Source organism: Cricetulus griseus, chromosome 4 (assembly GCF_003668045.3).
Source record: "Cricetulus griseus strain 17A/GY chromosome 4, alternate assembly CriGri-PICRH-1.0, whole genome shotgun sequence".
NCBI lineage: Eukaryota > Metazoa > Chordata > Mammalia > Rodentia > Cricetidae > Cricetulus > Cricetulus griseus.
The window spans coordinates 6,229,088-6,251,741 of record NC_048597.1 but is presented as its reverse complement, the minus strand read 5'-3'; the positions used below and the strand labels follow the sequence as shown (position 1 = coordinate 6,251,741).

The following is a 22,654-nucleotide window of genomic DNA, read 5'->3' as shown; positions in this document are numbered from 1 at the left end:
CTGCAGGAAGGGCAGGACTCAAGCCAGCGCAGAGTTGGCCTTGCCCTGACAAAGTGGCCTTGGGGCAAGGAGAGGATCACTTGCATTTGGGGTACTGTATGCTTGAGGTGTGGGGTGCCAATCCCTTTGGCACTGTGCCTATGACTTCTGCAGGGAAAAAAATCCTCTTAGTTTTAGCAGAGACGAGCTCAGGAGAGAGACTCAGCAGAGGGGTGGGGGTGGGGGTTGTGGGATGGCAGGAGTCCCCATCTGGGGTCAGTGGGTCACAAGCCCTTTATGGCCTCAGCTAAAGCAGACACACATGCCCCTTTCCTTAACCTAATACCCTGAATAAAAAAAAAAAAAATGACTAATGGGGGCGGGAAGGAGAGAGAAACCCTTCTCATTCACAAGCCTGTGGGTTAGGCTTTCTCTCGTTTGCCTGCCAAGAGCAAAGGGTGTTGAAAAGGATCCCTTGCTGTTTTCACTTGGCCTTTAAGTACATTTTTGTGCCTTAAAATACTAAAGGCATAGTTCAAATTCTCGCTAGGTATTTAATCACATTTTTATAACAAGCTGTCTTAGGGTTTTTATTGTTGTGATGAAATACCATGACCATATAACAGCTTGAGGAAGGGGCTTATTTTGGTCACAGTGCCTATAACAATTTATCAGCAGAAGCAGTGAAGTCATACTTACCAGCTTGCTCCTCAGGGGCTTTCTTATGGAACCCAAGACCACCCACGATGGGCTGGGCCCTCTGTCACTGATCACTAATTGACATAAGGTTTAATCCCAGCACTCAGGAGCCAGAGGCTGGCGGATCTCTGTGAGTTCGAGGCCAGCCTGGTCTACAGAGCAAGTGCCAGGACAACCTCCAAAGCCACAAAGAAACCCTGTCTCGACCCCCCCCCCCCAAAAAAAAAGAGTTACACACGCACACAAGGAGGGTGTCTGGGCCCATGACTAATCCTTGAGAGGAAGTGACAGGGGGATCCAAAGTGCAAAGCCAGCTTCAACTACAGCCTATTTGAAGTCAACCAGGGTTACCCGAGACCTCATCTCAAAAAAACAAAGAAAGGAATAGAGGATTGGGGGTTAGGCGCATGCACGCTCGCACACATGCTGGTTTTAAAGAGGATCCGGGCTCAGAAGACCTTTTCCTTTGACTCTTGGTCTGCACCTCCCATCCCTTCCTTGTGGCAGAGTTGGAGGATGGAGCAGGTGCAAAGTTCTCCACCAACAGGCTCACCACTGAGAAGGGCTCAGGCGGGGAGCCTGTGCCTGTCCGGCTCTGGGTCACTTCCTCTTGCGCTTCTCGGCCACGCAGGGCCAAACCCACAGATTATTAAGCAACGAGCGAGCCAAGTTCCTCTAGCTTCCTCCTCCTCCTCTGTGACCCCAGGCCCTAGCGGATCCTCTCTACCCCCAAGTAACCCTCTGCTAAAAAGGGTTCAAAGTTTAGCCTGTACTTTGGGGCCATTAAAGGGAACAGAACTCAAAACAAATGGACACATTCTCAAATTTTGGGGAGCGGGAGTCAGAAAGCAGGGGAGGTGGGGCTTGGGCGTCCGGGGTCTCCCCAGAAGGATGGTCCCAGAGAGGTCCCTGGCCACGCCTGGAGGTCGGCTGGGCGGGGTGCGCCCGGGGCCACCGCGGCAGGGCGCTGGGCTGCGCTGCGGGGAGCGCGGTTCCCGGGAACACCCGGGAAAGTCCCCGCGGGCAGGGCAGGGGCGGGCGGCGGGGGCGGGCGGGCGGGGCGGCTGTGCGGCCCGGCTGGGAAGAGGCGGGCGCTCGGCTCGCCATGGCCGCCGCGGTCCGGATCTGAGCGGCGTCCACCCCGCGGTCCCGGGCCGCCCGGGCCATGCGGCCTCGCCGCTGTGGCCGCTGTGGCTGCTGCTCGGCGGCCTCGGCGCCGCTGCGCCCCGCTAGGTAAGCGCGGCCCTGGATCCCGGTCCCCGAGGCCTCCGCGGGTGTCGCGTCCCGGCGTGGGTGCCGCCGGGAGACTGCACGGGCGGGCGAGCGGCGGGCGGGCGAGCGCGGGCGGAGGCGAGCGGGCGGGAGCCGGGGCAGCGGTTCCAGGTCTGCCGGCGCCCGCGGTCGGGAGGGGCACCGACCCCGACGGGTCTGCGGGAGGCAGCTGCGGGGAGTGGCGCGGGGACCGCGGGGAAGTCCGGCTCTGGAGCTGGAAAGCCCGAGAGGTCTCGGTCTTGGTAGGCTGCTTGGTGCCAGGGAGGTCAGATGAAGCGTAAGGGCGGCCTGTGGACTCAGTTTCTCGAGTCTTACAAGTGGGGAGCACAAGTGTGCCTGCCCGCAGTGTGTGAGGCCAGGGGGTCCGCTGACTCCGAATTCCAGCTCTGCCCTACTCCGCCTAGACAACCCTTTACCTGGGCTCCTGCCTCGGGCACTACCTGACTATATTTATGGCTCAGTTATCAAAAACCAATGAAAGAAGACTTCACTGACCAGGAACACTCCGTGTATTTGCAGAGAGCGTATCAAATCTTGGGTCGCTGGAGTCCACAGTGAGTGCGAGATGCAAACCTGTTAAAAACAAAACAAAACAAAACAAAAAAACACCTCAGGATGAGAAAGGAGGGACCTGAAGTTTCCGGGCCAGCTTGGGCTACTCGCTGCCACCCTGCTTTTGTTGTTGTTTGTTGTTTATTTATTTGTAAGTTTGGCCAATAGATAAATAATCTCATGAATTAGGAAGTTCCCTCCCATTTGAAGGAGGCTCTGCGGGGCTGGTCTTTCGGTCAGCATCCCTTCCTCTCAAATGCCTTGAGATCCCTTTCTCTCTAAGGATAGAGACGCTGGCTGGTTACAAATGGTTTAAACCTCTGATGTTCCCCAGTTTTGCCTTGAGCAATCTGTGTCTGCCCCTCCCTGGGTCTCTTTTGGAAGAGAGCCTGTGATTGTCTCAGCTGTGATACTTGGTCTCAGGGCCACAAAGGGTGTCTGTAAACTATAACCCACCTGCTGTGAGTCCAGAGGTTGATAGACACATTTAGAAACTTTACAACTGACATCGTAGGGCACTGCCAGTTTTCTAATGATTAACTTTTATTATATTCCACAAAAGTTTTGATCTGTAGCTCCTTGACAACAAACTGGACCCTTAGGTCTTTTGAAAGTGGAGTCATTTGTGCAAATCTTTTAGGCTTTCCTACCACTCTTTCAACAAGTAATAATTTGAAGTTTTCATACTTTTTTTGGAAAAAAACTTACTGGGATATTTAAACACACACACACACACACACACACACACACAGAGAGAGAGAGAGAGAGAGAGAGAGCGAGCGCCCTGCAGGGCAGTGGTAGCGCACACCTTTAATCCCAGCACTAGGAGACAGACGCTGGTGGATCTCTGAGTTGGAGGCCAGCCTAGTCCACACAGCGAGTTCCAGGACAGCCAGGGCTACGCAGAGAGAAACCCTGTCTAGGAACTTTTTAGTCAAATCGATCGTGTGGTCAGCAAGTAGTGGGAAGATTCCCATACTGTTGCATAGGTTATGGATAGCCTTCAGGAATCATAAGTTGCTTTTTTTAATGGTGTGTGGGTCTTTTGCCTGCATGTGTGTATGTCCAAACGTGAGTGGATGGTGCCTGCAGAGGCCAAAAGAGGGCGTCAGATCTCCCAGAACTGGAGTTAAAATAGTCCAGGGCTGCCACGTAGGTGCTGGGACTCTGCTAGAGCAGCAAATCCTCTTAGCTGCTGAGCCATCTCTCCAGCCCCCAGAAAAGAGGCTTTGAAAGGAAAGTTTATAATATCAAACCATTCCAGTGGGTCCAATGGTAGCATAAAATACTGGACCCAAAACAGTCCGTGGCTACTCTCTGTTGCTTTGTTAGGTGGCAACTGTTTGCTGTAGATCAGCAAAACAAAACAAAAACCAATGGACAGAATGAAACTCTTTAGTTACTTAATCACCTGCACTGAAGAATCAAGACTTCCACATGCTGTACTGTGTGTGTGTGTGGTACATGGGAGTGAGTGTATGGGTTTCATTGCCACTGTTTTCTAGCCTAAAGGAATGTCCAAACTTTCTAGTTAGCCATGGGCTCCACGGACAAGGACAGTAAGTCCCAGATAACCTTAAAGCGGCTGGAAACCAATGGGCCTTAAGGAATCTCCTGTCTGGGTACTATCTCTGCAGCTAGAACACTCTGGTAGCTGGATAGATGATAATCCCAGCTCCCATTTACCTGCTGAGTTTTGTGTACATTTTATCTCTTACTGTTCTTTTGAGGTAGGTAGTCTTTATATTTTACTCCCAGGAAGAGACAAATTACCTATGGATTAAAAAAAAAAAAAGCACAAACAAACAGAAAAAACTTGCTATTGGGGACCAGTAACTTCCTGGTCAAGGCTGAGGACTGCTTCTTTACCTGTTGCATTTAAGGTGAGGTCATTGGCATTAGTCATGATTCATGTGAAACTGGCCAAGAGGCAGAGACAGCAGGACTAGAACCAGTGAGTGGCAATAACTTTCCAAGACCAGTCTCTGCTGACCTACTCCACCCTGTCAGGCCCTGCACTTACAGCCCACACAGCCCTGGGATGGCACCACATGCTGGGGACCTGGTGCTGGGGACATCTCAACCCCAAACAATAACTCTCATTTAGGGCCACAGCACTTGCTCTCAGTGGTGCTGACAACGGCTTCCTGGGAACAGAATAAAACTTATGGATGAAGGGCCCAGTCTGGAATCCTGCCTCCCCAAGTCATGGAATCTTGCTAGTGCCTATCTGAGCCTGGCTTTACTTATAAATAATGAAGCTCCTTCCTGAAGAGTTGTCAGAGGCAAATCTAAGTGAAAGCTGAGCTGAAGAGATGGCTCTGCACACCTTTAATCCCAGCCCTCTGGAAGCAGAGACAGATGGATCTCTGAGTTCGAGGCCAGTGTGGTCTACAGAGTTAGTTCCAGGACAGACAGGTTTCAAAGCTACAGAGAAACCCTGTCCCGAAAAACAAAAGCAAAAACAACAAAAAAGAGCTCCTACCTAGAGGACTGGGGTTCAGTTCCCAGCACCATGTCAGGCAGTTCACAGCCACAGCCGCTAGTTCCAGGGGACCAGACACCCTCTCGCCTCCATGGTCACCTGCAAACATGTGGAACACACAGCCACACATAAATAAAAATAACTAATAAATCTTTTAAAAAAAAATAAGTGAAAACCAAAACCAGACAGCAGTTGAGCATTATTTTAAAGATGTGATTATTTTCAGGTTTAAGATGTCATTTTTTGGATGGTGACATAGCTGCTTGCTGCCCAGCCTGGTGACTTCACTGTGATATATTTTTAGGACCTACATGATAGGAGGAAAGCTGACTTTACAAGCCATGTTCTCTCTCTCTCTCTCTCTCTCTCTCTCTCTCTCTCTCTCTCTCTCTCACACACACACACACACACACACACACACACACAAATTAATTAATGATGTCATTTTTAAGATTTTGAGAATAGGCTGGTTCCTGCCTCTGCAGGTAGTGAACTGGTTCCTAAGACAAGCTTGCAGTGACCAGCGACAGGTGGCCTCAGGCTGGCCCAGTATTCACTGACTCTGTCCTGTCACGGTCACATTGCTGTTTTCCCCAAGATGCCTGTGTCCTGGGACTTAGGTTACATGAAAAGTGTCAGGTCCCCAGATACATGGTCTTAAAACGGGGGCAATTTTGGTGCATCTGGGTTGTGTCTGGAGACTGTTTCAGCAGAATCCAGCAGAATCCAGCCAGGGAAAGGGAACACATTCTTCCGATTGCATCTCCTAGCACCATGACCTTTGCCCTTGAAACACCTGTCGAACTCTGACCCACAGAACTGTCCAATAACGTTTATTGTTTCAAGTGGCCAAGTTGGTGCTCGTTTGCTGAAGGGACAATAGAAGGGTGCATGGTCCCCATGGGTGGACACCGGGGTTTCAAAGACACTGCGGCTCCTACCTGGTAAAGTTCCCAGGCCCTAGGAGGCTGAGCAAAGCTCCGTCCACCTTGTTTCTCCATGCGCCTGCTCTGAGTCATGAAGCACTGTGTCACACTGTGGTGAGAGGTAAGCTGGGTGGAGTCTGCATGAGCGTGCCCTCTGCACCTCGTGGTCCTTCCATCCTGGCTCCCTGCCCCACCCCTGTGACGTGCCTGGGATCCAGACATTTGAGACTTCATACATACTTAAGAATAGGCTAGCCAGGTTGGGGGTCCGCCCACACACTCTAGAGGCCAATGGCAGCCTTTTCCACATGCCATCGCCGTTAGGATGGACTGGAAACCCCTGCAACCGTGAACCAAATTCTGTCAGATAGTTTGGTCACTGTGACACAGGAGTACCATCTGGAGAAGTCTCTAGCCCCAAATTGTCAGCACCCCTGCCCTGGCCTGTGAGATGAGACAAATCCAGGGCTCAGACACAAAGCAAACGAGGAAGACTCTGGCCTTGTGTGGGTCCCAAGTGCAAGAGTGGCATGCTCATCCACATCTCGGTGCCTGCTGTTCCGGGAGAAAGCACCCCCAAGGCCAGCAACACCTCACCTCAAAGTTCATGCTCAGGGTTGAGGGGAGACTGCAGACAGCTGCCAGCAAGGAAATGATACTGGCAGGACACACCTACACATCAAATACAGTCCTCGGGAGGGAGGCAGAGGCAGGTCTCTGAGACTAGCCTAAGACAATGGCAGAGGAGCCGGGTTCTAAAGTCTGTGCTTCTGACCACCCTGGGGTGAAGAGCTCAGGTGTGAATTGTACTCTGGGGGGAAATCACAGTAAGAACTACAGGCAGGTTTGCAGTTTGCAAGGGCCACTCTGCGCAGGCAGCGGCTGAGCAGACAAGGAGGAGGCTTGATGGAGAGGGAACAGCAGAACTAGGTCCTGAGTACAGTGTGCCGAGTGTTTCTCAGGGACAAAGAGGGCTGTGGAGACAGGGGTGTTTAAGGATGGACCCTTCAGAACGTGAAGAAGGCTGTTTGGTAAAAGTGATTTATGGTGTGGGGATAAATCTCTGGCACTTCCTGCTGGGGTCCACGGTCCGGAGACCCATTTTCTTCAGTGAATATGACAAGACCAGGATTCCCGAGAAACTCCTAGTGATGACAAAACTGTACTGGCCCTCCGTACACCCAGTCTGAAAACTCCCTCTTGCCAGAGGATAACATTTTGTTGGTGGTTTTTTGAGTGCGGGACATCAAGCCCAGGACATCGGGCCTGCTAGGCAAGTGCTGTATCACTGAGCACCCCCTCCCCCCAAGCCCTGACAAATGTATAAAGTGAGGACAAGCCTGCTCCAGGGTATGGCTGAGGGGAAGGTGCTTGTTGTAGATTTGAGGGAGAGAACAGCCAGAGACATGTGGAAGAGTTCAGAGCAGGGAAAGAAAGCCATATACTAAACATGGCCAGCATGGGACCAGGCAATGAGAAGAGAGAAAGTAAGCGGGGAGGCGGGGAGAGGAAGACAAAAGAGAAGGCCAAGAAAGCACATGGCCCAAATGGCGGGGTTACATAGGGATTGTGGATGGATGGATGGATGGATGGATGGATGGATGGATGGATGAGAAGCTGGGGAAGGGAAGCCCAGGAGCTGGAGAAGTTAGGGGAGGGGCGGGGTGTGAAGAGCTGAGTGAGCCTGGAGGCCAGCAGACACTGTGTCCTGAGTTTCTTTTGTACCTGAGAACAAAAGGTACCTTTTGTACCTGTGTCTTTGCTCTCCCACACATGGGTGAGCTCCATACCAGGGCCCCTTGGTGTTCCTTTTCTTAGATGGGTGTTTAGATTGGGAAGATCCGATCCCAGGAGAGTGAGACAATATTCCTCTGGTTCCCCTAAAGATGTAAGAGGTGGTGACGGGAAGGTATGGGGAGCAAACTGATCTGGTTTGAATAGGTCCAGGCACTGATTCCTGGACCGTGGGAATATGTGACCTGACATGACAAAAGGGACCTTTCTTTCAGGCATGACCACTCGAGTCGAAGATCCAGAAGTGGGAGATGATCCTGGATTCTCAGCTATACAAACTCAGGGTCCCGAAAGATGTAAGGAGGAGCCAGGAAAGAGAGCAGAGAGGGGGGTAACACAAGATTGACTTGGCCCAGCACTGCCAGCGAAAGGGGCCACGAGCCAAAGAATGCAAACATCTTCTAGAGCTTGAGAAAGGGAGGGAGCCGGTTTTTCTCTTGGCAACTCCAGAAGGAACAGGGCCCTGCGGCCACCTCCATTCTGGGCCTATTTCAAATCTCTACCCTCCAGAATGATGAAAAATGATACATGTGATAAAATGATAAATGATGTCATCTGGGTTGTTAAAAGCCCACACTTTTGGGGTGAGATGCTACAGCAGCGACAGAACCCCAATGCAGGCAGGCAAAGCACTCTGAGATTCCTTGGTGGGCGCCCGGCTTTGGCCAAGTCCTCAGCCCACGGGTGCCGCACAGAGAGACCTCTGCTCAGGGAGCTGAGCAGGTCGGTCCTCCGCCACGCTGCTCGCCTGGCTGACTTTCAGCAGGTTTTCCCGTGTGAATGGGCAGCAATGTTGAAAGAACTAGTGTGAGCGCTGCCCGGAGTTCGCAGAGGCGCTGGGCACTCTGTGACTACACAGGCTGCAGCCTGGTGGCGTGCAGCATGCCTGGGGGGGAGGGGGGCGTGGGATGTGGGGGCGGCTCCTCCGCACCCTCTGTAGGCTCGCTCGCTCGGGAAGGGCTTTCGGAAAACATGTGGTTTGAGTTTCCTGCTTTGAATTCTGGAGCAGCATGTTTTTCTTTCCACCTTCTGAATATTTCTCATTAATCTTTCGATCAGAGAAAGTGTTATCTCGATTTCTCTTTAGAGAGAAGGTTCCATTGTTCTCAGACTGTAGCCCCGCCTGCAGAGAGAGTATCTGACAGGATGGGTTGGAATTAGTTTATTTCAGGTCACCCAAGACGGGGAATCTGCTGCGTGGAGGGAATGCGTTCTTTTGTCATTTGTGGGTCCCGAAGGTGGGAGGCGAGTTAAAAGTGTCCTTTCCTCATCCGTGGCACGGCGCCTGGGATTCAGCACACTACCCTGCATCTCAGTGATGAGTGCGAGGTCTTGGAGGAGCACATGACGACACTACTTTGGGGAGTTGTCTGCCTGATTTGGGGTGTTTGCATCCCCATATACATCAGGGTTATCTTGGTATCCTGCCTGCCCTATTAGATCCCCACTGGCAGACTCAAGCTCTGTGGGGAGTCTTATCATTGGTTAGGCTCAGGGTTATTCCTGTAGAAAAACGGAGGCTTGGGCAGCCCGGAGTCAAGTGCAGTCACAAACGGTAGATCTGAGAGCCCGGTGGAGCCGCACTGTGGTTCCCACCACCTGCTCTATCAGCTGGAGCCTGCAGGTGGAGGGTGGCCTCAAACACTGCTCCCACTGTCCACAGTGTCATCCTCACAATCAGACCCTGAGAGTGTGCCGGGGGAACAGCAGCTCTCATTCCTGAACTGTGACAAGAGCTGTGCGGGATAAATGGCTTTGATAACATGCCCTGAAATGTAACTGAGCGTTCTCTTATGAGATCCCTCCCCCATTCCCTATTCCTCTCAAGACTCTTTTTCCCAGCTTGCTGCACCTCAGCACCTAGATCTTCACCTGTACAATAACGAGCAGATTCTAAGTTGGGAGCCGCCACCCCCCAGCAACGACACAAGACCAGTGGTCTACCAGGTGGAGTTTAAATAGTAAGTAGCTGTTCTGTGGGTATCCTTGCTGGGACCTGGCGGGGAGTCACAGGGAACTCTGGGGCCTGCAGGTCTGTGGAGGGGCCTGGGGGTGGCATCTTGTGCATCTAAAAGCTCCAAGGACAGAGATCTCAACCTCCCAGCCACTGGAGGCCATGCAAGTGCGTCTGGCTGTCAGAAATCATGGCTCCTTTAGTGGTGAAAGTTAATCCCTTTGCTCTGCTCACAGTAAAACTGACTGCTGCCTAAGGAAGGGACCGGCAGCTTTCAGGGTTAAAACCTCAAAGTCCAAATTTAGCCTACGAAGGAATTTACTCAGCAGACTACGTGGTTCTTGGTTTCTGACCTGGTTCTGTTTTGAATGATGTGCCTGTGCTCACCCTTTGTTGTGCCTCTCCCCTCCTTTCTGTGTTTCTGTGTTGACTACCACGTGACTGCAGCTTGAGACCTGTGCACTGCAAGAATGGGCTCCGTTAAATGGGTTTTGTTTTATCACAGGAGCTCACTAAAGAATCACTGGGCACATACTCAATAAACAGACTTGTTTGCTTGCTTTGAGACAAGCATTCCTGTTTTGCTCATGTGGCCCTGGAACTAGAGATTCTCCTGCTTCAGCCTCTCCAGCAACTGAGATTCTAGGCCTGTGCCACTGTGCTTGCTTTACTGAGCTTTGTTAAGGCTTCCATAGAGCTTCGTATTATAGGTTAGCCTGTTTGACTCTAGGTTTTTGTTTGTTTGTGGGGTTTGTGTGTGTATGTGTAACATGTGTGTTGTGTGTGTTCATGTGTGTGTGTGTGTGTGTGTGTGTGTGTGTCATGTGTGTGTGTGTGTTCATGTGTGTGTGTGTGTGTGTGTGTTCATGTGTGTGTGTGTGTGTGTGTGTGTGTGTGTGTGTGTGTGTGTGTGTGTGTGTGTGTGTGTGTGTGTGTGAACAGATGGAGGCCAGAGATGATGTCCAAGCACCTTCCTGAGTCTTGCTCCTCGTTTTTCCAGAGAGAGCCTCTCACTGAACATGGAGCTCTCCGATTCTCCTGGTCAGCTGGATTGGCTGACCAGGGATCCGCCTGTCTCTCTGCCCACCTCTCTTTCCCACTGCACTGTTTTACAGGCTGGCTTGGGTGCTCAGATTCTTGGCAGCGTCTTCCCAGCCCCTTCCTTGCTCTCTCTTTGGTAAACATTTTGTAGCCTTTCATCGGGGGTTGAGATTGGTTTTAGTAAAATAGAAAGGAGCATTGGTTGCTTTTATGACAGTCACAGTAGCAAAGCCAAATCTACAGGAAACACGGAGGAGATTTTAAAGTTTAAACCGGTCATAGATGGCATCCTCCAGGCTGTGTGGCCAGAGCGTTTCATCTTTCAAACAAATAAACAAACAAAAAACATTAGTAGCCAACATTATAGAACCTGGAGGGTTTTGCTGTAACCAGCAAACAAAAAGCAGGCTGTCCTCTGGTGTCTCGGAAGCCTGGTCATAGCTTGCTGCCTGGCTCACCTCAGAACATTTGTTGTGTCTTCTGATTGCTCCCGCAGTGCTTGTTCTTTGTAGGCCACCCAGAGGAGCAGCAAGAATCGTAACCTACTGTTCTTCGTGCACAGTGAACATTCAATGCCTACAGCCTAGTCTGGGGATAAGGGACAGAGCATAGCTAAGCATCCACAGGCACTGCCGGCCCTCAACCCTGCAAGCTGAGAGGGGGCTCAGCAAGGGAGGAGTGTCCCCACGAGTGAAACGAGGAAGAGGGTGGGCGCTAAAGATTCGAGGAGTGCTGGCTAAGTTCTGTCAAACATTTGCATGGTCCTTACTGAGCAGTGGCATCTTGATAGGGTGCTTTTCTTATGTCAGCTCAGTATTCCCCATAATTCCAGGAAGCAGATACTACAGTTGAGCCTTCTGTTTAAAGGAGAAAAATATATACATGCGCACACACATATAAACACAGATTTCTTAGTATTTACTTTTTGTGTGCACTGGGGAGGCATGGATGCTACAACCAGTGTGTGGAGGTCAGAGGTCAGCTTGCCAGAGTTGGTTCTCCTCCTCCACCCCACCGCGTGGATGCTGGGGATTGGACTCCAGCTCACAGGCTTGGCGGCAAGCACCTTCCTCCACCGAGCCAACTGCTGGCCTGACTCTCCTCTAAGATCAGCAGACTGAGGAACCATGTTAAGAAACTAGAATTTGACCTGGGCGTTGGTGACACATGCCTTTAATCCCAGCAATCAGGAGGTAGAGGCAGGTGGATCTCTGTGAGCTTGAGGCCAGCCTGGTCTACAGAGTGAGTGCCAGGATAGTCAGGGCTATGCAGAGAAACTCTGACTAGAAAAAAAAAAAAACTAAAGAAAGAAACAAAAAAGAAACTTAGAATTTGATACAGGAAATCTTCATCCTGGTGCTAAGCATTAAACTACAATGTAACACTCCTTCCCATAAAGACTATTGCTTAAAAAAGAAAAAGAGAGAAACAAAGAAAAGGTTTTCTAGGGGCCAGCGAAATGGCTCAGGACCCACTTAGACTACTTCAGGGTGTGTGTCTTCTGACCTCCACACACTATCACATGGCATCCATACACACACAGACACAAATAAATAATACAGGTCAAATTTTAAAATAATTAAAAAACAGGTTTTCTAGCCAGGCCTGGTGCCATGTAACTGCAAGGCTTGTACTTGGGAACAGATGAATTGCAAATTCAGTCAGCCTGGGTTTCACAGCAACACTGTGTCTCAAAAGAGTAAATACACTGAATAAAGAGTGGATGTATGTACCCTGGGCTGTTAACTCTGGAAGCACATATGTGTAGCTTACATAAGGCCCAGGGATTGATGATGCCCCAGTTTCTGTTGCTATGATAAAAATACTCTGACAGAAGCAACTTGGGGTTTGTTGTAGTTCAAGGTTACTGTGTGTCACAGCCGGGAAGCCACTCACATCACATCCACAGTCAAGAGCAGGGAAATGAATGCATGCTGCTAGTGCTCACCTCACATCTCCAACGTACACAGTCCAGGTCCCAAACCTAGGAAGTGGTGCCTCCTGCAGTGTGCCGGACGGTCACAGGCAGTCGTGTGCACAGGCCGGCCTGATACTGACAATGCCCTGACACTCTCCCCAGCAGAGTCTAGACTGTGTCAAGTTGGCGGTTAAAATTAACTATCACAGATTGACCAGCACACTCACACACAAAAAGTTAGGTAATTTCTGGAACAGAAGTACAAAATGAGTCAGTACACAGAAGCCAGGGTGACTCTTCTAATTAATAACGATTAGACAGACTGATTGGATTGGTCTGGCGATGAACGGTGTACCTGAGGATGTGTTTGTTATTCCTTTAAATGAAACAAAATCATCTTCTTGTTTTTACCATCTGTGTAGAAAGGGTTTCCTTCCCTCAGAACTCCTATTCTTCTGAGAAACAATTTTAAGATCAGGGCAAGGCTGGAAGACGGGTGTGTGTGTGCAGAGCAGGCCTGCTTGATTTCCTGGTGAATCAGGACTGAATCTTTTGAGATGTAGGGCTTATTCCTCCAAGTTCAACAGCTGGCGGCACGGAGTGGCCGGATGGAGGTTACAAGGCTTTAAGAAAGTGCTCTTTCTAGGAGGGGTGCCTTCTCGGGGGGGGGGGGCTGTTGTTCATGATTCTTGTCTCTGAGACCCTGGGGTTGGATGCTGTGTGCAGGTGACTAGAAACTCCCTTGGGAACCCTGATCATCCATTTCAAAATGACAGACATATAGACAACCACGTCTACCAGCTGACAGACATGTAGACAAAGTGTGATCCCCCACACAAAGGGATCAGTCTTTTTTCTTTCTTTCTTTTTCTTGCTTCTTCCTCCCCTCCCCCTTCCTACTTTTGAAGAAAGGGTCTCCCTATGTGTTGTAGACTGGGCTGAAACTCATGTGACCCAGGCTGACCTACCTCAAACTCATAATCCATGTGTCATGGCTTCGATGGGAGTTTGGGGTTGAGGAGAGAAATGAAGAACTGATCCATGGGACCAGCGAGATAGCTCTCAGGGAAAGGGCTCTTGCTGCCAAGCCTGAGGACCTGGGTTCAGTCCCTAGGACCCGCATGGTGGAGTAGAGAGCTGTTCCACACAGTTGTCCTCTGACTTCCACGTGTATTCCATGACACACACACGCAAATGTAAAATGTGAAGAACTTCTACATGGGGCTAGAGAGATGGCTCTGTAATTACCATTATGAGTCCTTTCCCAGCACCCACATGGCAGCTCACAACTAACTGGCTGTCATTCCAGTTCCAGGGGATCCAATGCCCCTTCTGCCCTCCTAAGGCTCCTGGATATGGATGCAGACGGAATACATGAATGTTTGAAGGCTCATATGCATTCACATAAAAGTAAAACACAAAAATTTAAAAAACTAAAGCTTAAAAAAAACATAATTGAAATATTCTGTATCGTGAATGGACCTGTCATAGGCACCTGTATGATATGGCCCGTTTGGAATGAGAGAACCTGTTGAGACAGAAAGTACATCAGTTGTTGCCTATGACTGGGCACCAGGCTGAGGAAAAATGGAGAATTCTAACAATGGATATCAGGCGGGGTATTTTCTTGGGGGAGGGCAGGGGGTAGCAACATGTTTTAAAAATCAGTCGTAGTGGTAGCTGACCATCCTAAGACCACAGTAGGTAAGAGTTTTGTACTTGACCTTTGCCAAAAGGAGAAGTGGTTGCAACTATTTTGTAGAAAACAGCATTTCTGGTGAACAGTAAAATGAAATCTTGTTTTCTTTCCCAGTGTTGATGGTTCCTGGAATAAGTTCACAGAGGTAAACTGTACAGACATCACAGTGACGAAGTGTGACTTGACCAGAGGTGGTCGCTTGAGGGGTTTCTCGGGTATATACTCTGTTTCCTTGAGAGTTCGAGCCAAGCAAGGAGAGCGCACCTCTGACTGGGTCACCTCGACTGAGTTTCAACGCTATTGTAATGGTAAGAGAACTTGTATAGAAAACTTTCCAGGGGCTAGAGATGGCTCTTCCAGAGGGCTAGAGTTCAGTCTCTAGCATCCACATTGGAGAACTCACAACTGCCTTAAACTCCAGCTCCAGGGCATCTAACACCCTTTTGTGGCCTCCTTGGTACCACCCACACCCACACAGAGATAAATAAAATAAATACATCTTTAAAAAGAAACACTACAGTGCCTAGGTTTTCTTTACATGCCTCTTCTGAGAGCAACGCTGAACCCACCCTAGACCTTGGTTCTGGCCCTCCTAAATAAACCAAAGACAAACCGGTAGGGTTACAAGGGACTGCTGGCCCTGGAGGCTGATGCTAAAGGAATGTGGTTTGCCACACCAGGCCCCAAATTTGACCCACCACCTTGTTACTGTAAATAATGTTTTGCTGGAAGACAGTTGCACCCCTCTTTTCTTTGCTGGGGTTCTGGGGAGCAGGCGCCTTGTGTCTGCTGGATACGAGCTGTACTCCCCTGACTCACAGTCCACCCATCTTACTGAGAGGGCACCCACCTGTGTTGGGTGAGAAGCCCGTGTGTTGGAGTCTAGTTACCCCTCCTTATCCATCACAACTGAAATGAAAATAAGTAAATAAATTTAACTAAAAAATAAAATCCCCAAAATAATCCAGAACCATTAAAATGTCAGCTTATTATAAAGTGATCTGGGAGTTAGGGTGGCGCACACCTTTAATCCCAGCCCTTGGGAGGCAGAGGCAGTCGGATCTCTGTGAGTTTGAGACCAGCCTGGTCTACACAGTGAGTTCCAGGACCCTGACCCAAAACCAATAGTGAAAGAAAACCCAAACGATAGAGTAAATGTTATGCTACAACCACACTTAATCCTGTTTACTTACATACACACTCGTGAACACTAGACTAGGATTTTCACGTGAGGGAGGGAGAATATGTCCTTGTCGTCCCCGTCCGTCGTCCGTGTCCCGTCCCCTGTGTCTCCCCCCCCCCCCCGAGTTTGGGTCCCTCACTTAAAATACTTTCTAGATCCACCCATTTCTCTGCAAGTTTCAAGCCTTACACATCTTTTCCCACCCTGAATGGAAGGAAACTCGATCTCTGGCTTAATTTCTGTCCTATTTCTCTGGGATTCTGATGCCAGCCATGACTCTGGAAGCTTTGCTTACTGTCAAATGACTTCCTGCTGAGAAACCGCATCGAAGCCACAGTGATCTTGGATGCCTTGTGTGAGGCCATACCTACCCCTGAGGCCTGCACTTGTCAGAGGCTGGTTTGGGGCCACATGTGGGATCTGCAGGGACTTTCCATCAAGCTGGATGTTGGCTTCTCAGTAGATAGCTCCTTCAGAGGTGGCATCTGAGTACAGCCCATCACTTATATAAGGATAAATGTGTGTGTGCACAAGCATGTAGAATATAGATACACAGTATGCACATACCTGGTATAAATGGGTATGTATACTCAGTGTCAAGGTTATTCATGTGAGTATTTTGCTTGTTTGTAATTCTATTTCAGTTACTGTTGGGCCTCCAAAAACTATCTCAGTGATCCCAGGAAAAGGCTCCCTCATCATCCATTTCTCACCTCCCTTTGATGTGACTAGTGAAGCAACTTTTGAGTACCGTGTCCGTTACTGGGAAAAAACAGGAGCCCAACAGGCAAGAACACTTTTCTTCTTTGTTTAGGGTTTCTTTAGCGTTTCTGATTCAGAAGAAAGACTTTCCACCGTGACACAGGAGACCAGGGTTCCCCGTGTCTCCTGGAGCTTGAGCCCTGAGCCTGGTTCTTTTTGTTTTTGTTTTTTTGTTTTGTTTTGAGACAGGATTTCTCTGTGTAGCCCTGGCTAGCCTGGAACTCAATTAGTCCAGACTAGCCTTGAACTCACGGAGATCTGCCTGTCTCTGCTCCCAACTCTGGGGATACATCCGAATGTTGACATGCCTGAGTTTTTACATAGGTGCTGAGGATCGACACCTTGTGATTGCCGAACTCGACTCCTTGGGGTTGGTTAAGCAGCAAACACACACTGTGTCCATCTCCCCAGCCCAATGTATTAACTTTACAGGAGAAATTCTTACGGTAGAAATTGGAATTTGTTAAGTTCTGGTTGCTGCACGAGGCTTATGAGAGCTCGTAGCCCTGCGGTCTTGTTACAGTTCAGTCGTGCTCACTGTGGGTTTGAGGCACAAGAAAAGCTAGAAGCCACTTGGCCCTGGCTGGCTGGCTGACCTGTCTGGTGTGGTGCTGTCTACCCAGGTGAGGGGCCCGTTCAAGGAGAACTCGGTTGTGCTGAGTAACTTGAAGCCATTCAGAGTGTACTGTCTACAAACCGAGGCACAACTGACGGTGCAAAACAACAACTGTCGGCCTGGGCTTTCGTTAAGCAACGTGTCTTGCCATGAAACAACAGCAGATGGTAAGACACGCCTTCGTTTATCCATTGTGTGTGCAGAAAAGCTTCTCCTGAATAGTGAATTCAGGCATGGGTGGGTGGCAGGTGGTAGGGGCAGAGACCCGGAAGTACTTACCTGGAAGTCTGATCATGTTGGGGTCTGTGGCAGCAAGGAGCTGCTGTGACCAGGCTGAGTAGTCTCCAAAACACCTGAGACCAGAAGAATGTCAGATTTGAGGTTCTCTTGTTTCCGTTTTGCATATACATAATGAGTTGTCTTAGGAACATAAAATTCCCTTGTTTCATAGATACCTTATATGAATAGCCTGAAGGAGCTTTTATATAATATTTTTAGTACACTGATGCTTGGGAATTTTTTATTACATTTTTATTTGCTCTCTGTGTGTGTGTGTGTGTGTGTGTGTGTGTGTGTGTGTGTGTGTGTGTGTGTATGTGTGTGTGTTTGAGTAGAGGTCAGAGGACAGCTCTCTCCTGTCACCACATGGTCTGTGTGTCAGGCTTAGGGGCAAGTGGCTGTGTTTGCTGAGCCATCTCACAGCCCAATGCACATACGTGCTGGAACTGTGACCCATGGCATGACTTTTTTATGTAGAACTTTCCACTTGTGGTATCATGATGGGGCAGTTTGGGAGGGGTTGTTTGTTTGTTTTTCTTTTTTGGTTTTTCAAGACAGGGATTCTCTGTAGCTTTGGAGGCTGTCCTGGAACTAGCTCTTGTAGACCAGGCTGGTCTCAAATTTACAGAGATCCACCTGCCTCTGCCTCCTGAGTGTTGGGATTAAAGGTGTGCGCCACCACTACCTGATGGGGCAGTTTTTTTATTTTGGAATATAATTTCTCAGGGCTTGAATTTTGAGATGGAAATTACTAATTTAAGTGCATAAGACAAGGGCAGGGGAGGGGACCTGTCAAGCATTGGTAGATGAAGTCTTGCTCACTTTTACATCTTTTTTTTTTTTTTTTTTTTTTTTTTTTTTAGCAGCATCAACCAGGCTGCAAGTCACCCTGATCACCGTGGGGACCTTTTCATTGCTGACTGGGGCCTGCTTCTTCCTGTTCCTCAGATACCAAAGCCGGGTGAAATACTGGTTTCAAGCTCCACCAACCATCCCGGAACAAATACAGGAGGTCAGTGCACAGATGTATGAGTGAGTGACCAGCAGGGCTCTGGTGCCCAAGAGCAGAGACTTGGGTTTAAAATGGTTTAGCTAAAAGGTGGGCAGGGGACTGGAGAGATGGCTCAGAGGTTAAGAGCCATGGCTTCTCTTCCAGAGGTCCTGAATTCAATTCCCAGCAACCACATGGTGGCTCACAACCATCTATAAGGAGATCTGGTGCCCTCTTTTGGTGTGCAGAAATACACACAGAGAACGCTGTATACATTATAAATAAATCTTAAAAAAAAAAAAAAAAAAGGTGGGCAGGGTGGCCCACACCTGTGATCCCAGCACACATAGGAGAGAACTGACTCCCAAAGTTGTCCTCTGCTCTCCATAGGTGGGCACTTGCCCACACACGGACATCCACACAGAATAAAGACATAGGATAATGAATGTCCCAGTCTGTGTAAACACATGGCACCTGAGGTGATAGGTTTAAAGGCTCCTTAGCTGACACTGTCAGGGAATGACAGGTGTTGATGGCCCCTGGGGTTTTCCTGAGTCCATCCTGTCTCAGGTACAACTCTTGTTTACCACAGCTGTTTCTCTGAGACAGGAATTTAAGGTTTTGATGCACTTTCTTGGGAAAGTGTGAAAAACTGTCCGAGGTCGCTGATGTTACATGAGACTGGAGAATGGTTTCACATGTGTGGGTGGCCCTGTTCCTCTTTCTGTTGGCTGTCGCCATTTGGGGTCTCTTTGGGTACTTCTCAGACTGCAGGCAGAGCCATGGAAACAATGGGACTCTATAGCCAAGAACAAAAGGGAAAGTCCGGGGCTGTGAGGACCTCACCCCACCCCAGTGTACCCCAGGGCTGTGTGCAAGCAGAAGGAAGAGCTACAGCAGTACTTATGGGTGTTCCCTGCTTTACCCTGTCACAGCTGAATGAAGGCTGAGTGTGACATTTTTCATTTTAGCGGGTTGGGCTGTGCTGTGTGTAGGTCAGCGGTCAGACTGCTGGAGCCCATTCTCTCATTTGATCACATGGGTCCTGGGGATCAAATGCGGTGGCCAAGCTTGGCAGCAAGCACCCTAGTGAGTCACCCCTTAAATATTTTAAAGTTCCTAATTCACAAAGTGTACACTGAGCCCTACTTTTTCTGAGTCCTCCCCCACACAGTTTCACACACACACAGTTTCACATACAGTTTCAGTTTTACACACACAGTTCCACACAGTTTCACACACACACAGTTTCACAGTTTCACACACACAGTTTCACACACACAGTTTCACACATACAGTTTCAGTTTCACACACACAGTTTCACACACACACAGTTTCACACACACACACACACAGTTTCACACACACACAGTTTCACACACACACACACACACACACACACACACACACAGCTTTTGCCAGATGAATGTGGTTGGCCCATAAGTTTTGTTGTTTGATTCGGTTTTGTTTTTTTACAGTTCTGGGGATGGAACCCAGGCCCCTGTACTTGCTGGAGAAGCACGCTTGCACGGGCCATACACCCCAGGCCTGCCTCTGGAGCCACGCTATAGTTACTGCTGACAAGAGGGCTAGAGACAGGCGCATGCTGGAAATCAGGGCTGGGCAAGTGCCCACAGCAGTGTGTGTGCTTACCGTGTGCCAGCCCTAGGCTCGACGCCCACCCCCACCCCACCCTCACATTACAACAGAGTAGTGCTACACACACACACACACACTCACACACAGAGACACACACTCACACACAGACACACTCACACACACACACAGACACACTCACACAGACACACACTCACACACAGACACACTCACACACACACACACTCACAGACACATTCACACTCACACACACACAGCAGCAGCAGCAGCACAACAGTAATAATAGAGTAGTGTCACTGGTATTACTGCATTGGTCGACAAAATACAGTTACACTAACTCCAGGTGAGACCTGCCCTATGAAACCGTTTGTGATTGTTTTGCCTCTGATTCTTCCTAGTATTTAAAGGACCCAGACCAGCCCATCTTAGATGCCTTGGACAAGGACCACTGCTCAAAGGACGATGCTTGGGACTCTGTGTCAATTGTGTCCTCTCCAGAAAAGGAGCAGGATGTGCTGCAAACACTATGAGCCAGGCACTGGTCCCTGATTGCCCAGGACGATGACCCAGGGTGCTGCCGCCATTCGGCCTGGACTCTGCAGAGACCACCAATGCCCTGCGGACTTCCGCCTCAGGAAGGACATTGAGGGGAAGATGCTATACTGTTTATTCTTTATGAGTTCTGGATCATACAAGTATCTAAAAGGATTCCACGGGAAAATATCTCAGGAAAAAAAGGTTTCTCTTAAACACTAAAAAGGTATACAATCATTTACGGACAGCACAGCTCCTGGCCTGTGATGCTCTCTTCTTTGTTTGCTGCCCTGGCTGATGAGAGCCTGGGGCCTCCCTTCACTTTGCGTTGTCCCAGCTGTCCCAGCCTGTCACAAAGAGGGGCCCTTTGTGTCCCCTTCATGTCCACTGTGGTGGCTTAAATGCGACTATCCTGGGCGCATTGTTTGGACAAGGTCCACCCCAGCACCTCACACACACAACAGTGATTAATCCTGTAAATAGTGTCATGATAATTTAAGCCATTTTTTAAAACTAGAAATAAAGGATGTATATTGAACTTTTAAAAAAAGTCTCTGTGAAGTCTTCTTCATCCCTCCCCCACTTTACCTTCCTTGCTTTGGCCGTTTTTCTACCATGTGTTGACTTTTGAAAAGTTTTAGCCAGGCGTGATGCCGCACGCCTTTCATCCGATAGCTATAGAGGCAGAGGCGTTGGTGACACATGCCTTTAATCCCAGCAATCAGGAGGTAGAGGCAGGTGGATCTCTGTGAGTTTGAGGCCAGCCTGGTCTACAATAATAAGTTCCAGGACAGCCAGGGCTATGTAGAGAGACCCTGTGTCAAAACAAAACAAAAACAAACAACCAAAACCAGTTGTGTCTAAAACTTGCATTTTCTTAAGCTATAGCCAGTAGAGCTGATGAGTCCGCAGGAGACTCCAGCAAGAAAGAAGGTCCAACTGTCGTCACCTAATTTCAGACTCATGAGGCTATTTCCAGAGATGCCATCAGCACGTGATTCACAAGTGAGTGACACTGTATTGATCCAGTAAAGGGAGACGGCCACCAGCCATGTCATTCACGAGTACATGTGAGCTGACTGCCACGCTTGCTCGGCTTCCCAAAGGCACATTTGAAACCCATTTGTATGATTTAACATTTAGGGGAGGTGGCACAGCGCCCGTGTGGTCTGCCTTGAGAAGAAGCCCTGCCAACAGCCTTTTGCTGGCAGTGAGAGGAGACTCAGCCTTGGGCTGATGAAGCCTTACCGGCATTGGCAGAGCCTCCTCACCCTGTCGGGCCTGCCACTAGTAGGAAGGTAGGTGCCTCTCTGGCTAGGCATTGTGAACCTGGCCGTCTTGGTGGTGAGGTGGGGATTGGGTTAAAAGCTAAAAGTAGGTCTGGGACTGTGGCTCAGTAGTAGACTGCTTGCCTGGCGTGCGCAGGACCCTGCACTGAAAAAAAAAAAAAAATTGGACCAACAAACCCCAAAGGACAGCCCAACTGGCTAAAGGGGGCAATGAAGCCAGAGGGTAACACAGAAGCCAAGCCCAGAAATGGCAGGCAGGCTGTCTAAGCTTACTCTGAGGGAGGGCTAACCTAGACTCATCCATCTACTGAGAATTCAAACAGGCTATAAATGGGCATATTTGTTGTAGTTGGTTGGTCCATTTTCCAGTCAGGGTCCTCCTATGTAGCCCTGGCTGCTGTGGAACCATCAATATGGAACAGGCTGGCTTCCACCTTCCCAGGCATGGCTCCCCATGCCCAGCAGAAATAGGCAGTTTTACAGCACTCTGGTAGTTACTGACAACCATGTTGATTATAACAATTAAAAGTTTTAAGTCCTTTTGATTTGTGGCCTGAGTGGGCTTGAGGCTCTGAAAATTCTCTTGGTGACCCAGCTCAGGGATGCAGAGTTTTTAAAAGCAAAGGACCACAAAGACCATAGTTTAACTGAGTTAGATGAAGACCGAGTAACCTGGCAGAACACTGTAATTATTTTAGACATAGCTTGCCAATTATTTTTGAATTATATCTTTTCTAGCTATTTTAGTTGACTTTAATTATTTTGGTTAATACATCTGGACCATGGTCAAGGCCCTGGAAATCTCCAAGGCAGATATGACTGACCACTGTGGGGAGGCAGGTAGAGGGCAGAAAACTGCCTAGGCCAGTCTCTGATGGAGCTGGAACAGGATGGCATTACCTGAGCCCTTTCACTGTTCCAACTCGGTACATGCGGAGCAGGCATGAGACCTGCCTGTTGGAAGGACCAGAGTATCTGAATAAGATACCTCCATCTGGGGGGGTGGGGGGAACCAAAGAAATGCCTAGCTCTGCCTTGTAAGATAAACAGCTAGATGATAGGAT

The 22,654-nt window shown here is 49.3% G+C and overlaps 1 protein-coding gene across 2 annotated transcripts; it reads left to right on the top strand.

Moving 5' to 3' along the window:
• The first annotated feature begins 1,737 nt into the window (after nt 1-1,737).
• Nucleotides 1,738-20,851, top strand: Ifngr2 (interferon gamma receptor 2). 2 transcript variants are annotated; one of them, XM_027415585.2, is made up of 8 exons: nt 1,738-1,911; nt 7,923-8,003; nt 9,536-9,668; nt 14,434-14,627; nt 16,147-16,289; nt 16,888-17,047; nt 18,023-18,171; nt 20,166-20,851. In XM_027415585.2, the coding sequence occupies exons 2-8, from the start codon at nt 7,925-7,927 to the stop codon at nt 20,295-20,297; spliced, it is 990 nt and encodes a 329-aa protein (XP_027271386.1). In that variant the 5' UTR covers nt 1,738-1,911; nt 7,923-7,924; the 3' UTR covers nt 20,298-20,851. The 2 variants fall into 2 exon arrangements, with proteins under 2 accessions (XP_027271386.1, XP_027271385.1); XM_027415584.2 differs by having other exon boundaries at nt 1,781-1,911; nt 18,026-18,171.
• Nucleotides 20,852-22,654: the final 1,803 nt, after the last annotated feature.